This window comes from Bos grunniens, chromosome 7, assembly GCF_055505025.1.
Source record: "Bos grunniens cultivar Pamir isolate PY7600 chromosome 7, Bosgru_T2T1.0, whole genome shotgun sequence".
Taxonomy (NCBI): domain Eukaryota; kingdom Metazoa; phylum Chordata; class Mammalia; order Artiodactyla; family Bovidae; genus Bos; species Bos grunniens.
The window spans coordinates 22,144,569-22,160,653 of NC_141171.1; the positions used below are offsets into that span (position 1 = coordinate 22,144,569).

At 45.3% G+C, this 16,085-nt stretch overlaps 2 protein-coding genes across 7 annotated transcripts in view; one reads left to right on the forward strand and one right to left on the reverse strand.

Annotated features, from left to right (window-relative positions):
* Positions 1-10,404, reverse strand: part of SLC22A4 (solute carrier family 22 member 4) — a 42,993-nt gene extending 32,589 nt beyond the window's left edge. For 3 of the 5 annotated variants that reach the window (XR_015166899.1, XR_015166897.1, XR_015166898.1), the window contains exon 1: positions 9,411-10,047. Coding sequence is in view for 2 of the 5 variants with exons in the window: in XM_086410410.1 (XP_086266536.1) it covers positions 9,411-9,803 (393 nt within the window). In the remaining 3 variants the exon portion in view is untranslated. Of the gene's footprint in view, positions 1-9,410 lie in introns of all 5 variants that reach the window. The other 2 variants (XM_086410410.1, XM_086410412.1) reach the window with 2 other exon arrangements.
* P4HA2 (prolyl 4-hydroxylase subunit alpha 2) overlaps positions 1-16,085 on the forward strand; it is a 157,501-nt gene that overhangs the window by 59,547 nt on the left and 81,869 nt on the right. The gene's annotated exons all lie outside the window — the stretch shown is intronic.

Genomic DNA, 16,085 nt, shown 5'->3' on the forward strand with positions numbered 1-16,085 from the left:
TTCCAAATAGGAAAAAGAGTATGTCAAGGCTGTATATTGTCACCCTGCTTATTTAACTTATATGCAGCGCACATCATGAGAAATACTGGGCTGGAGGAAGCACAAGCTGGAGTCAAGATTGCCGGGAGAAATATCAATAACCTCAGATATGCAGATGACACCACCCTTATGGCAGAAAGTGAAGAAGAACTAAAGAGCCTCTTGATGAAAGTGAAAGAGGAGAGTGAAAAAGTTGGCTTAAAGTTCAACATTCAGAAAACTAAGATCATGACATCTGGGCCCATCACTTCACGGCAGATAGATGGGGAAAGAGTGGAAACAGAGGCTGACTTTATTTTTCTGGGCTTCAAAATCACTGCAGATGGCAATTGCAGCAATGAAATTAAAAGATGCTTACTCCTTGGAAGGAAAGTCATGGCCAACCTAGACAGCATATTAAAAAGCAGAGACATTACTTTGCCAACAAAGGTCTGTCTGGTCAAGGCTATGGTTTTTCCAGTGGCCATGTATGGATGTGAGAGTTGGACTGTGAAGAAAGCTGAGCGCCAAAGAATTGATGCTTTTGAACTGTGGTGTTGTAGAAGACTCTTGAGAGTCCCTTGGACTGCAAGGAGACCCAACCAGTCCATCCTAAAGGAGATCAGTCTTGGGTGTTCATTGGAAGGACTGATGTGACGGCTGAAACTCCAATACTTTGGCCACCTGATGCGAAGAGCTGACTCATTGGAAAAGACCCTGATGCTGGGAAAGACAGGGCAGGAGGAGAAGGGGATAACAGAGGATGAGATGGCTGGATGGCATCATCGACTCGATGGACACGGGTTTGGGTGGACTCCTGGATTTGGTGATGGACAGGGAGGCCTGGCGTGCTGCGGTTCATGGGGTCGCAAAGAGTCGGACACGACTGAGCAACTGAACTGAATTGATAAGAGCTTTATTGAGATATAATTTACATACCATAAAATTCATTCTTCTTATGTGTAAATTCAGTGTATACGTGTATAATTCATTTATAATTTACTATATTCACAGAGTTGTGCAGTCATCAGTATTATCTAACTTCAGAACAGTTTCATCACCCCTGAAAGAAACCCATGCTCATTAGCAGTCACTTTCAATTCTCTTTTCCCAGCCTGTGGCAATCACTAACATACACTCAGTGTCTTTGGATTTGCCTATTCTGGGTGTTGGGTGAACCAACACGGATTGTGAAAGAATTCATAGAAATATTAACAAGAGAAGAAAAGAGGGTTTTTATTCCCTTTCTAAGGGAGGAAAGGGCCAGATGCACAGAGTGGTTGCTGGCCCCTAATGGTGGGGGTTTGAGTCTTTTATTGAGTTCAAAGGACAAGGTGCAGGAAAGAGGTGGTGGGTTTCTTTCTTTTCTGGTCCACAGTTGTATCTGGGCTAGCTGTGCTTCAATAGGCTGTTTTTTGGTTTTGTTTTTTTCTGAGAATCTGTAACTTCTTGTCTTCAGTAATTTTCCAGTCCTTGGGTGTCTGAAAGAGACTTGATAGTGGCCCTTGACAGGTGCTACTCTATTTTGAACAATGTTAGATGGGTTTACACTGGGCATTTAATATAAGTGGAATCATACAATATGCAATCTTTTGTGACTGGCTTCTTTCAATCAGCATAATGTTTCCAAGGTTCATCCATGTTGTTCTAAGTATCAGTACTTCATTCAAGTACTAAGTATCAGTACTTTATTCCTTTTTATGGCTGAATAATATTCCACTGTTTGGATATACCACCTTTTACTTAGCCATTTAGCAGCTGGTAGACATTTGAGTTGTTTCTACTTTTTGGCTATTATGAATAAAGCTGTTATAAACTTTTTTATACAAGATATTGCAAGGATACATGTTCTCATTTCTCTTGGGTATTTCTAAAGTGGCTGCATCATTGTATAAACCCAACAGTAATGAACAAATGTTTCCATTTTTCCATATTCCTATCAACACTTGTATTGTATATCTTTTTAATTTTAACCATCCCAGGAGGTATTAAGAAGTATTTCATTATGGTTTTGACTTGATTGTGGTTGTGATTTTCCTAATGACTAATGATACTGAATATGTTTTGTGTTGAATCTGTAGATCAGTTTGGGGAGTTGCCATCTTGACAATATTACCTTCTGCTTCATGAACAGAACATGAGATATCTTTTCATTTATTTAGATCTTCATTTCTTTCAAAGATGCTTTATAGTTTTCAGAGAATAAGTTGTGCTTTAGAAAAATAATTATTCCTGAAGAACTTTCTTTAGTATTTCTTGTAAGGTAGCACTGCTAGTCAAAAATTCTCTTACGTGTGTGTGTGTGAGAGAGAATATCTATTTTAGTTTTAAAAGGTAGTTTTGCTCGTTACATTAATAAGATTTTTGGTTGATGTGCTTTTTCTTTTAGCAGTTTAAATATGTTACCCCCCTGCTTTTGGCCTCCTTTGTTTCTTTTTAAAAATTTATTTACTTACGGCAGCGCTGGGTCTTTTTTGCTATGCACGGGCTTTGTGTAGTTGCCGCGAGCTGGGGTTACTCTAGTTGTGCTGCACAGGCTTCTCGTAGTCCTTCTCTCGTTGTGGAGCACAGGCTCTAGGGTGTGTGGGCTTCAGTAGCTGTGGTGCTTGGCCTCAGTTGCCCCTCAGCATGTGGAATCTTCCCAGACCAAGGATCAAGCCCATGGACCCTGCACTGGCAGGCAGATTCTTAACCACTGGACTACCTGGGAAGTCCCCTCCTTTCTTTCTTATGACAAGTCAAATGCAAATCTTATTAGGGTTCCCTTGTATGTGTCCTATTTGTCTTATTGTTTTCAAAAATTTCCCTTGGTGCTTGATTTTAAGTAATCTTACCATGATTTGTCTGTGTGCAAAAATCTTTTTGTTTCTTCTTGGAATTGAGCTGCTGAACTGTGCAGATTAATGTTTTTAATCATATTTGGCAAGTTTTCAGTCATTATTTCTTTCACTATCTTTTTTTCTGCTCATTTCTCTCTTCTCCTTCTAGTGTTCCCTTTATGCACGTTAGTCTGGTTAACAATGTTCTGCATTTCTCTAGGAACGTGTTCATTTTTATTCACTCCTTTTTTTCTGTTTTTTGGATTACATAATTTCTATTTCTCTATCTTCAAATTTGCTGATTCTTTCTTCTGTCTGTTCAAAGTTACTAGAGTAAGGCTCTCTAGTGAATTTTAAAATTTCAGCTACTGTTTATTTCAATTACAGAAACTTCATTTGATTATTTTTAATATAACTTTCATTTTAAATCTTAATTGGTATTCAATATTTGATGAGACATTGTCATTGTACTTTCTTTTACTTTCTAAGCATGAATTCCTTTAGTTCTTTGAAAATACTTATAATGCTGCTTTGAAGTTTTTGTTGAATCTGACAATTAGGCCCTTTTGGGCAATTTCTGTTTCCTACTTTTTTCCTGAGTGTGGGTCATGTTTTCCCGTTTCTTTGTATGTCTTGTAATTTTTGATTAAAAACTGGACATTTCAGAAAATACATTGTAGAAACTCTGAGCATTGAATTTTCTCCCCTGCACCCCTTCTCACCCCGACACACACCAGGGGTACCTGTCTTTGTTTTTGTTTGCTTTTTTGTTTGTTTAATGACTTGGCTGGACTCTTATTAAAGACTATTTCCCCTACAGTGTGAAGCCTCTGGTGTTGCTCTTCAGAGGACACAGCTTTAGGCATGTGTGCAGTCACCCCGGGAGAACAATGGATTTAGCAGGGCTCTTTTTGACTGTCTCTTTCCCCATTTTTTCTATTAAGCTGTCTCCCTCTGCTGATATCACACCTAGCTGTTGTTCAGTCACTAAGTCGTGTCCGACTCTTTGCAACCCCATGAACTGCGGCATGCCAGGCCTCCTGTCCTTCACTATCTCCCTGAGTTTGCTTAAACTCATGTCCACTGAGTCAGTGATGCCATCCATCCTAGCTGTCAGGCTCCAGCAATTGCTATATCATTCCTTTATTGTGCACTGGGGCACAAAATATGCCACAGACTAGTTCAATTAAATTCAAGTCCCTTTGAAAGAGCAGTTTTGAGGCAAGTGTGTGAGGTTTGTTCCGACTCCAGGAGTGTTGCTCTGAGCTGTCTCTTTTTCTGGTTCTCTCCGGTAATCTAGCCGCCCTATGGGTTAGCTTGTTGCTCTAATGGAGCTACCAGTCTCCTCATAATTGTTTACCACCACAATTTTTGTTGTTTTAAAGAACACTCTCAGGCTTCAACTTCTGTACATCCTGTGCGAAATGAAGTTATTTCCTGTGGGGACTACTTCCTCCCCTGGGGAAAAATATCTGAGCCCCTGCACCAGGCTGGCGTAAGGGAAAGTACCCTCTGAATGACACTCCCTGCCTTATGAGTTAGACACTCGTTGGAGGTGGTAGCATCCTTTTTGGCTTGCCTCTTTTGGCATGGAATCTCCACTCTACAACAAACTGGGATAAGGGCACCCAGGGCCCCCATATTGTCAGCCTGTGGACACTAGAGTAGAGGTGCCACTACATGAGTGTGGACTGAGTGGAGGATGGGATCCCCCAATCTCCTGGCTACACTCACCAGGAATTAAGCCTCTGTACTTGGAGCTCAGAAGATGGGAGGCTAACTCTTAAAAATCTCAGTATCTTTCTTCTCTTATATTAGATGTAAAGAAGAAGCACCCACAGGTGGAGAGGCATTGGTGAAGAGCTCTGTGTTTATCAGAGGTAGAGCCAAAGCAAAAGACCCAGGGAGTTTAAGTGGGATGGTAGGGATGGGAATGGAGGGGCCTGAGGGAAGAAGAAGGGGCACTCAGTCCTGTTTCCAGTCCTGTAAACACAGAGCAGGAGCCACCAGCCTTGGACTGTCTGTGTCAATTGTTGGGATATGTGAGTCAACTGAGCCTTTCCCCAGAGGCTCTATTCTTTCTACTTCAAATGGCTCTGCCATTTTATTTATTTATTTATTTTTTGGACTCTAGAGACATGCTTAAAACTATACCAAGGCTTCAGATAACAAGGCAGGCCTGCATTAGCCTGGAAGAACCCACCTGCCAATGCAGGAGACATAAGAGACATGGGTTCCATCCCTGGGTCAGGAAGATCCCCTGAAGGAGGGCATGGCAACCCACTTCAGTATTCTTGCCTGGAGAATCCCATGGACAGAGGAGCCTGGTAGGCTACAGTCCATAGGATCACAAAGAGTCAGACACGACTGAAGTAACTTAGCACACACATACAGCCTGTCACAAAGAAGAAATTACAATCCCTTCACAGGTCCAAGGCATCTACAGCTCCTCTGACCAGCTCTGCCAAGCCTTTTTTTTGTCAATATACCACCCTATCTCTTGGACAGAGTGTGAGGGGTCTGCTGCCCACCAGGAGAGATGGACAAAATCTTTATCCAGAAACTTGGCAGGAGGCTTGGGTGAAGCAGCCTCTGGACGAAGGCACATTCTGAGATCCTGGTGGCCTTTGTCAGAGGAACAGAACTTACAGGCAACAGACAAACTGTTTGGCATGAGGCAGCTGATAAACAGGGAAGCAAATTCAGGCCACAGCTAGGAAAAAGCCCCCAGTCTCCTGTATTTGTTCTCTTTCTGCAGCACTGCCTGGAAATAAAAGTCTGTTGGTGTTGGCTGGAGGCTGAGGTTCAGACTTTATCCCCTTTGGAATCTGCCAGAGGGCAGGTCTGATATTCAGGCTGTCCCGACAGCCAAGCTGCCAGTCTCACACTAGCCAGCGGTATTCCAGGGCAGCCTGTAAGTCTGATGGGAAGAAAACAGCCTAACCTGCTTCATGCTCAAACTCTTCAGCTTTGGCAGAGGCCCCAAAGGAGGTACATCCCTTTGAGCTGCCATATGGAGTCCCAAGTAATTGTCAGATGCTGGGCTCATTCTGGTCTCATCGTTCCCTCTCTCACTGCTCCTAGTGCCCTGTTAGCAAAGGATAAGGCTCCTTTGTTCCTATTTTATACCTTTGAGCTGTGGGTGGGGAATCAGTGTGTCCTATTCTGTTCAAGCCCTAATCCCAGGTCCCAAGAAAGATAGCACAAGGCTAGTGCCTCCAGAGGCCCAGGCCCTTTGTCGGACATTCTATCATGGTTAAGGTCAGGAAAAGTGAAAGTGAAGTCGCTCAGTCATGTCCGACTCTTTGCAACCCCATGGACTGTAGCCTACCAGGCTCCTCCGTCCATGGGATTTTCCAGGCAAGAGTACTGGAGTGGGTTGCCATTTCCTTCTCCAAGGGATCTTCCCAACCCAGGGATCGAACCTGGGTCTCCCACATGGGTTCCTAGAGGATGCCTCCAGCTGAAGGAGAGGATAGCAATTGATATGGTGGGGCAGCAGCCCTGCCTCAGGTCACTGGAGGTCTGCCACAGAAAGCTGCTCTTTACCAAACAAGCCCCCCCTCCACCCCCGCCCAGGGCCTCTGGAGTATGGGCCCTGGTTCAGAGATGACTGCCTAGTTTTCTCAGCCCATGGACTGAAGAGGGTCAAGTCTACCTAATGATGTTCCATGGGAGAAGAAGACATGTTTGAGGCAAAGACCAGCCCATGCCTAGACTCTGGCCAGGAGCCAGACTCACCCCTAAGGTTTGTCCAGTGGCTCTGCTCCTGAATCTAGGCCCCCTGGAGATCAGCACATTCTCTGTACTATTTTCACAACTTTTCTCTAAATGAAAATTATTTCAAAATAAAGTTTTGTTTTTTAAAGTGATTCTTAGCTCTAAACAGGACAAATAGATTGCATTTCACAAACAGTCCTTGAGGAAGGAAATTACCTTATACACCTATATACCCAGACAGATGCACTCACACAGGTCCCAACTCAGATACCAGGTTCCCGCCTCCTGGCATCCCCTGGAAAGTACTTGCATGGACATGCCCTCCTTTGGTCCCTGACCAACCTGTCTTCCCTGTGAAGGGGTCAGGGGGTCAGTTCAGGTGGGCTCCTCTGTCCCAGAGGGTATGCCCATCAGGAGATCTCATATAGAGGTATAAAGCAGAGACCATCTGAGGATGATCCCTCTGCCAGTGTGGGGCCAGAGAGGTGCAGAGAACTTGCTCAGGGTCCCCAACTTGCTCTTGTCAGGGAGATGAGGGCGTTTCTCCCCCAGCAGTGGATTCAGACCTGTGTCCTATTCTTTGGCCCTAGAATTCCACCCTGGGAAAGGGGCTCTGCCCTCAGCAAGTCTCATCACCCATTGTACTGGCTGAAACCTGGCCCTTAGAACAGCTCCCCAAATGCCCATGATGCCCAGCCAGGGATGACGAGGTCCTGCCCTTACCGCTCCTCATCCACCCACCCCTGATGCCCATTTGCTGGTGCTATGGGATGTTGCATAGCACATGATCTCACTGAATCCTCTCAACAACTCAGATAAGCTGGGCATTCTTATGATCCTCATTTTTAACAACTGTAATAAAATTCACACAACATAAAATGTACCACCTTAACAATTTTTAAGTGTACAGTTCAGTAGTATTACGTATATTCACATTATTGTGCAATCAATCTCCAGAACTCTTTTCAACTTGCAAAATGAAACTCTATATCTGTTAAATAACACCCCATTTCCCTCCCCTCCCAGCCCCTGGCAACTACCATTCTACTTTCTGTTTCCATGAGTTTGACTACTCTTCATATGGTATATAAGTGAAATCAAACAGTTTCTGTCTTTTTTTGTGACTAGCTTATTTCATTTGGCATAATATCTTCAAGGTTCATTCATGTTGTAGCATGTGTCAGAATTTCCTTCCTCTTTTAAGGCTGAATATTATTCTACTGTGTGCATATACCACATTTTATTTATCCATTCATCTGTTGTTGGATATTTGAGTTGCTTTTACCTTTTGTGAATAATACTTCCATGAATATGCAAAATTTGAAGACTAGTGCTTACGGGTGGGGCCAGAACCAGTCCACCCATCTGACTCCAGAACTCTGTCTGGAGTCAGAACTCCTCTCTAGGGAGAATCACCGACCCTACTCACTTTCATGCTTCTTCCCTCCTTCCTCCCAATGACTAGTGCTCCTTTGCTTTTTATTTTACTCAAATACTACTTTTTATAGTACCCCAAAAGAAAGCAAGTAAGGGAAAAGCTGCTGAAAAAGGCAAATCCGGTTGTGTGTTTGTGAGTGTGTAATGTGCATCCTCAGATGGAGAACCATGTATTTTCCCAGAGGCCCACTTGGGCCAGGTGTAACAGGGATAGCCATGGACTTGTAAACCAGCAGCTACCTACCCACCCCTCACATCCTGAGGTGAACAGACTATTAAGGAAGGGGAAAGAGAAAGAGAGTCCTCCTCAACCCAACTGTTGAGGAGGACTGCAGTTAGTAGGGCCAGCTCTAGCCCAGATGCTGACTGCACTTCCAGGAACTGGGATGAGCTGACCCTTACTTTTAGATGCCTCAGGATTGGACTGTGGGCAGAAGGCAGGTAAGCACTACAAGCCCCAGTTAGGGGATCAAAGCCAGAGAAGCCCCTGAGCTCTATGCTTACACTTTTTCCTTGAGTCTGTCCCTTCATGAGTGCCTTGGGACCAGGGTTATACCTCCTCTAGCTTCCTATTCAGAGAAGACAATGGCACCCCACTCCAGTACTCTTGCCTGGAAAATCCCATGGACGGAGGAGCCTGGTGGGCTGCAGTCCATGGGGTTGCTAAGAGTCAGACACGACTGAGCGACGTCACTTTCACTTTTCACTTTCATGCATTGGAGAAGGAAATGGCAACCCACTCCAGTGTTCTTGCCTGGAGAATCCCAGGGACAGGGGAGCCTGGTGGGCTGCTGTCTATGGGGTCACACAGAGTCGGACACGACTGCAATGACTTAACAGTTCCCTGTTCTCCACCAGTATCGGGAGGCCTCCTGCTCCTTTGTCGAGAAATTAGAGCCTCAGGAAAGGACCCAAGCCTTATCATAGTTGTATAGCAGAGCAGGAGAGCCCCTGATGCTTCCAGAAGTCTGTGATCAGGGAACAGACCAGACTTGCCCATGCCCTGACCATGCCCTGCCCAGCAATAAGACTCTTCTTTGTGTCTGCACATGGTCTCAGCAGCATCCCCACACCCCTCCTCATGCCTGCAGGAATTTGACTCAGTCTGTACATCTGGGGAGCCTGGGGTTGACAGTATCTAGGCTCTTGGGAAACAACTTCCTCTTGTGAAACTGCCAGAGAAAAAGGCAGTTGACGGCTGCCTCCTTTCTCAGTTCTTCATGCCCTCCCTACTAGACAAACTGACCAGGAATGATCCTAAGCGTGTCCTGCCCTCTTGGGCTGCACACCTGTGTTAAAAGAATAACCCAGATGACTGCTAGCCAGGTCTGATGAGGAATTGGGGACGCTGAGCCAGGGACGGCTAGAATGTCTCCAGGGGGACTGATGCAGATTAAGGGTCGCTCACACACCCACCTCGGTGACGATGGTGGACATGTAGATGTCCTGGCTAAATTCCCAGCCATCCAGGCAACCCTCCTGCTCCAGCTGCTCCAGGTTCACATCGCGCCCCGGCTCCAGCCCGAGCGCCGAGAAGTTGACGATCGTAGCGAGTCGGTAGCGCCGGCAGCTCTGGGGCACCTCGCGGCCGTCCTGCAGCCGCACGGGGATACTGTGGTTGCGCCACGCGCTGCTCAGGTTCGCGGTGTCCGGCACCCGGCAGTGATGTTCTGGGGTCCCTGCCAGAAACACGACTGACATACCGTTGAAGCCGTTGGGGATGATGCTGGCGCTGAGCAGGAAGAAGATAAGGCGCTGGAAGGGCCCCCACTTGCCCAGGAAGGCGGTCACTTCGTCGTAGTCCCGCATGCTCGGCGCGGCTCTGCAGTTGGCAACGTTGGGTGATGAGAGCGCGTTCCCCGAACAGCGCCGCGCTGTGCAGGGCGTGGGCGTCAAAACGTTCTAGCGGACCCGGCAAGCTGAGGGAAGGCGGGGCACGCGGTCGGGGCCTTTCCTGGGAAACGGGCTGCGGGCGTTAGAAGGTTGCTGGGCGCTGGACGCAAAGCTGGAAGCCAATTTCTGGAAGCAGAAACTCGGGACCACACCGCCAACCCGGCCGGGGCGGGGCGGGACGGGGTCGGGTGGAGCTCCAGGGCGGCTCAGCCCGTGCTCCGCCCCCCGCCCGCCGCCACCCGGCGGCGGCTGGGAGGTCAGCTGGCCGCGGGCTTAGGAAAAAGAGGACTAGTTCCAGCGCCGCCCCTACCTTGCCCCTGCTCGCCCCGGCGCCCCCTAAGTGCTGAGCGCCCAGCCCCGGGCTGCCGGGTTGGGCAGCGTGTAAGGGCAGAGTCGAGGCCGCAGAGAAAGGGCTCTGAGAGGTCGGATTTCCCTGTCGCCGTCGCCTCAGGCCTCGTCCGGGGCTGGGATCTCTCCGCTGCCGCTTCCAGCTCGGGGTCTGAGCTCAGGGAGCCTCGGGCCGGGCGCGGATGGGCGAGTCCGTGGAGCCCATGCTCCCGGGAAACCTTTGCGGGCGCAGTGGTGACAGGAGCGCGCCCGCGCCCGCCGACCCGGAGCTCCCAACCCCCAATCCTAGGCTGCCAGATTCAGTCACCTGCTGGCGGCTTCCGGACAGCCCGCAGCCTCACCTTGAATAGGGGGAAACAGGCCCAGCGCCCTGAAGAGATGATCGAGGTCACAGTTCGTCAGAGACACGCTTGGACTGAGGGGAGGTGGGGAGCAGGGACTACCGGGTGGTCCCAGGATCCTGTTGGGGCCTCTGGAGAAGATTCTACGCGGAGCTTGACCCTTTGTGAGAGCACGGTAATGGAGACCCAGCTGTCACCACTCCTGGGCTCTGATTTTGATTCTCCTGGGCTCTGATTTTGATTCCCCGGGGCTCTTCCTCGAGGATGGCTGCCAGAAGCTTCTTGGACTAGAGGCCTCTGGTTTGCAGAAGGGACCGCTCCCAGTCGGGGAACAGAGGGATGCAGGAAGGGAGGAGGAAAAGGTTTAGTTTGTTGCCCAGATTTGGCAGGGTAGCCAGAGCAGGGACCAGTCTGCTAGTGTCCAGGCCTAAGGCCCCTCTGCTGTTGTGTGAGTGAGTCTGGGACTGCAATGGGAGTCCTGGGGTTCTTGAGGTTGGAAGGGATTGACAGGCTGAAGGGCCCATCTCTTGGAGATTTTGTACAAATGCATTTGCATCCAGGCCCTGATTAAGAGGTAGGAGGCATTTCTGCTCCATTTTTTATAACCTCTAGTCTTGGCTGGCTTTCTATCCACTTGGAACCTGTTTCCTTACGTGTAATAAGACCTTATGTCTGGATGTGCCAGGACAGCACTGTTTTATTAAGTGTTTTCCTTTCCTTTCAAAAGTATCCTTCTTTGAACAGTATTTCTTGCGGTCATTGTCTTAGTTAGCTTAGATTTCATCCTCCCTTCAACCCCAATAAAAATCAAAGCCTGAGATAAGAATTTATGTGGAGATCATTTATTTATAGTCGTGATCCTAGGGAAAGGAATGAAGGACCAGGGAGAGGGAACAGGAAAGGAGGTAAGGCCAACACAAGACTGTGTAGTTGAACTGGTCATTGGTAGTGACCAGGATCCGTGACAGTGCCGAGCTAAGACTCTAGAGCCTGAGGGCAAAGAAAACATCAATAATAACTGACCATACCTTTACTTAAAATTTTGGAGCTTTGTTCCTCCTAGAGTCTCATACTGGTTTTGATTTTTTAAAACGCTGTGTTAAAATGTTATTTGATGATTGAATTTCCTGGCACCCTCTTAAATTTTGCACCGGAGGCAAGTGCCTCATTCATTTCACTTGCCTCAGCTTTTTCTCAACCCTAATTTCTATGGATAATTGGAGTTCAGTCCTGCTGGGATCTTCTAAAGAGCCATAGAGAATGAAGTAAAGAGCCATAGAGAATGAAGAGGCTTTAAAAAAAAAAAAAAAACTAGTTCTGGCTCCATTGGTCAACTCCCCTGTACTTCCAGGCTGTACACGTATGTGAGAGTCAACAGGTACCACTTGACAATGAGTATATGTAAATCCATACCTTAAACCACTTTGCCTGTCATACATAATGAATGCCCAAGTACCCTACTTATACCTGGACCATTGGAAAATTTCCCTTCACCATTGTCCTTTAGGGCCACTCCTAAGTGGGGCTATGTTGCAGTAAACAATCCGTTTTTTGGTTGATAGCATCTATGAGACAGGGCTGAGTATTTTCTTCCCTCTGTCAGTTGGTTATAGAGAACCCCCATAAAACCATAGGTTTGAGTTGAGGAAAAATGCTGGTAGAGCTGAGGTGTAGCTGTCATGGAGTTAGAGCTACTGTTCATTAAATTACATGAGCTGTATGGACCCGCTCAGTCCTGATTCTGACCCTATCATTTCTATTATATGATGGATTGCTGATGTGCCTGCTTAATCTTATGACTTGATAGAATTTGATAATGCCCAGCTCTTACTAGATATTTCTAGTTGCATAGACCCTTGATGTCACATTGCCAGGTACTCAGCTTTTACTATAGCCAAATAGCCGCTTTTCTAAAGGCAAATAGCTCTCTGCTGCAGAAGGCATGACCTTGCTCTGGCATCCTAGAGATCTTACTGAAATTATTTTATTAGGGCTTATCAGAGACTCTGCCCAGCATCGTTATCACCATGAACATCTCTAGCACCATTGATTCTGATGGGTCACATAGTCCAAGTGGCAGGGAACCTTGGATACTCTGTAGCACTCTCTCTTGCTCTGGGCTTCACTCAAAAGTGGGAGCCTCCCAAAATACCCATTAAGTGGGTTACAGTAGTATTCCCACCAAGCATTATGTCTTTTTATTAGTGGTAGAGGATACAAGGTACAACAACTTGCCTTTACCTTACAGAAGATGGCCTGGCATGCTCCAGACAACTGGATTCCTAATAACTTCACCAGTTAGCTTCAAAATCATATGGAATGAAAGAAGTGGGCAAGGATATAGAAGAAATAAGTTTGGCCATAATAGTAGCCCGAGGGATTCATTTTTTACTAGTTTGTTTACTTTTTATACATTTAACTCATTCTGGAACAAAAAAAAGTAAAAAAACACAACTTCATCAGCATCAAAAGCCCTCAATCATACTTTTTATCTCCCATCTTCTAGGACATCTGCTCACTAGGTTATGACATATTAGCATTATGTCGTTAATACATCAATACATCAATTCCATAGACCACCATGATGTTCCATGGAATATCAAGACAATCAAAGTCACTAAATACTATATTGTGACAGAGCAGGAGAATTAACATAACCCCAGGGCAAGACAGTGATATGTCCTGCTATTTATTCCACATAAAAGCGAAGAGATTTTTATCCTCCCTGAAGGATATGAAGAAGAAAACCTTCTATTGGTGTGGATCTCTACATTTCTTCCCAGGAGGTGGTTTTACTTCTGATGAAATAAATTGGTCAAGAATGTGGGTGTGTTAGAGGCTTCTAGTTGGTCCTTCTCACCATAATTGCTCTTATTTAATAGGGAGTAAATGTTAAGGTCTTGCCAGCTGCTAAGTGTATCTATCCTAGTTACGCACTTAGGGACCAGGGAACTACTAAAGATCTAGTGTAGATCTTTGGATCCATCACACTTGCTTGCAGGAGAACCTCATTTACCACCTGGCTCTCATGAGCCCCAAGCATAACTAGGGGATACTTATGTTGCTTGCTGTCCCTTGGTATCAGTGCCAGCTCATACTCTGTATCCAAAAAGGCTGGGTCTTTCCTTCTCCTCAGGCCAGAGTTATTTAGGTAAAAGGCCACAGCTATGGACTGATTGTGCCCTCTCAAAATTCATATGTTAAAGCCCTAACCTCCAGTGTAGAGGTGTGGTTAGAGATGGGCCCTCTGGGAAATAATTAGGTTTAGATCATGAGGGTGGGATTTTAATGATGGGATTAGTGCCCTTATAAAAAAAGGATATCAGAGAGGTATCTACAAGCCAGGAAGAAGACTTACAAGGAACTGAATTGATTAGCAGTTGATCTTGGACTTTCCAGTCTCCAGAATTGTGAGGAAATAAATTTCTACTGTTTAAGCCCCTCAATCTGTGGTATTTTGTTATAGCAGCCTGAGTAACCTGAGACAGTCACAGATCCCTTGTGGGGAAAAATTAGGGAAATAATTATCATATATACTTTTGGCAGTATAGGAGAGTTATTTCTTTTCTTTTTTTTTTTTTTTAGGAGAGTTATTTCTTAAAGAGACTTGGCATCCTTTTCGATCAGTAGGTTCTGAGCTTGTGAACTGGTCTGAATCTGGGAAATTTATAAGGAAATACTATTTTCTGTTGTGGCAGTTGTCATCAGCCTTCTGATCACTAGCTCTTGATTTTAGGGGTGAGGTTGTCATACAAGTTAAGTAATAGTATTATTTGAATGGTTCTATGAAGACCTACAAGACCTTCTAGAACCAACACCCAAAAAAGATAAAAAAAAAAAAAAGATGAAAACACCTTTTCATCATAGGGGACTGGAATGCAAAAGTAGGAAGTCAAGAGACACCTGGAGTAACAGGCAAACTTGGCCTTGGACTCCAAAATGAAGCAGTGCAAAGGCTAACAGTTTTGCAAAAGAACATATTGGTCATAGCAAACACCCTCTTCCAATAACACAGGAGAAGACTCTACACATGGACATCACCAGATGGTCAATACTGAAATCAGATTGATTATATTCTTTGCAGCCAAAATGGAGATGCTCTATACAGTTAGCAAAAACAAGACCAGGAGCTGACTGTGGCTCAGATCATGAACTCCTTATTGCCAAATTCAGACTTGAAGAAAGTAGGGAAAACCACTAGACCATTCAGATATGACCTAAATCAAATCACTTATGATTATACAATGGAAATGATAAATAGATTCAAGGGATTAGATCTGATAGACAGAATGCCTGAAGGACTATGGATAGAGGTTCATGACATTGTACAGGAGGCAGGGATCAAGACCATCCCCAAGAAAAAGAAATACAAAAGGCAAAATGGTTGTCTGAGGAGGCCTTACAAGTAGCTGAGAAAAGAAGAGAAAAGGCAAAGGAGAAAAGGAAAGATAAACCCATTTCAATGCAGAATTCCAAAGAATAACACAGAGAGATAAGAAAGCCTTCCTCAGTGATCAATGTAAAGAAATAGAGGAAAACAATAGAATGGGAAAGGCTAGAGATCTCTTCAAGATAATTAGAGATACAAAGGGAATATTTCATGCAAAGATGGGCATAATAAAGGATAGAAATGGTATGACTCTAACAGAAGCAGAAGATATTAAGAAGACGTGGCAAGAATACACAGAAGAACTATATAAAAAAGATCTTCATGACCCAGATAACCACGATGGTGTGATCACTCACCTAGAGCCAGACATCCTGGCATGTGAAGTCAAATGAGCCTTAGGAAGCATCACTACAACCAAAGCTAGTGGAGGTAATGGAATTCCAGTTGAGCTATTTCAAATCCTAAAAGATGATGCTGTGAAAGTGCTGCATTCAATATGCCGGCAAATTTGGAAAACTCAGCAGTGGCCACAGGACTGGAAAAAGTCAGTTTTCATTCCAATCCCAAAGAAAGGCAATGCCAAAGAATGCTCAAACTACTGCACAATTGCAGTCATTGCACACTCTAGCAAAGTAGTGCTCAAAATTCTCCAAGCCAGGCTTCAACAGTACATGAATGGTGAACTTCCAGATGTTCAAGCTGGATTTAGAAAAGACACAGGAACCAGAGATCAAATTGCCAACATCTGTTGAATCATTGAAAAAGCAATAGAATTCCAGAAAAACATCTACTTCTGCTTTATTGACTACACCAAAGCCTTTGACTGTGTTGATCACAACAAAATGTGAAAAATTTTGAAAGAGATGGGAATACCAGACCACCTGACTTGCCTCCTGAGAAATCTGTTTGCAGGTCAAGAAGCAACAGTTAGAACCAGACATGGAGCAATGGACTGGTTCCAAATTGGGAAAGGAGTACATCAAGGCTGTATATTGTCACCTTGCTTATTTAACTTATATGCAGAGTGCATCATGAAAAACGCTGGGCTGGATGAAGCACATGCTGGAATCAAGATTGCTGGGAGAAATATCAATAACCTCAGATATGCAGATGACACTA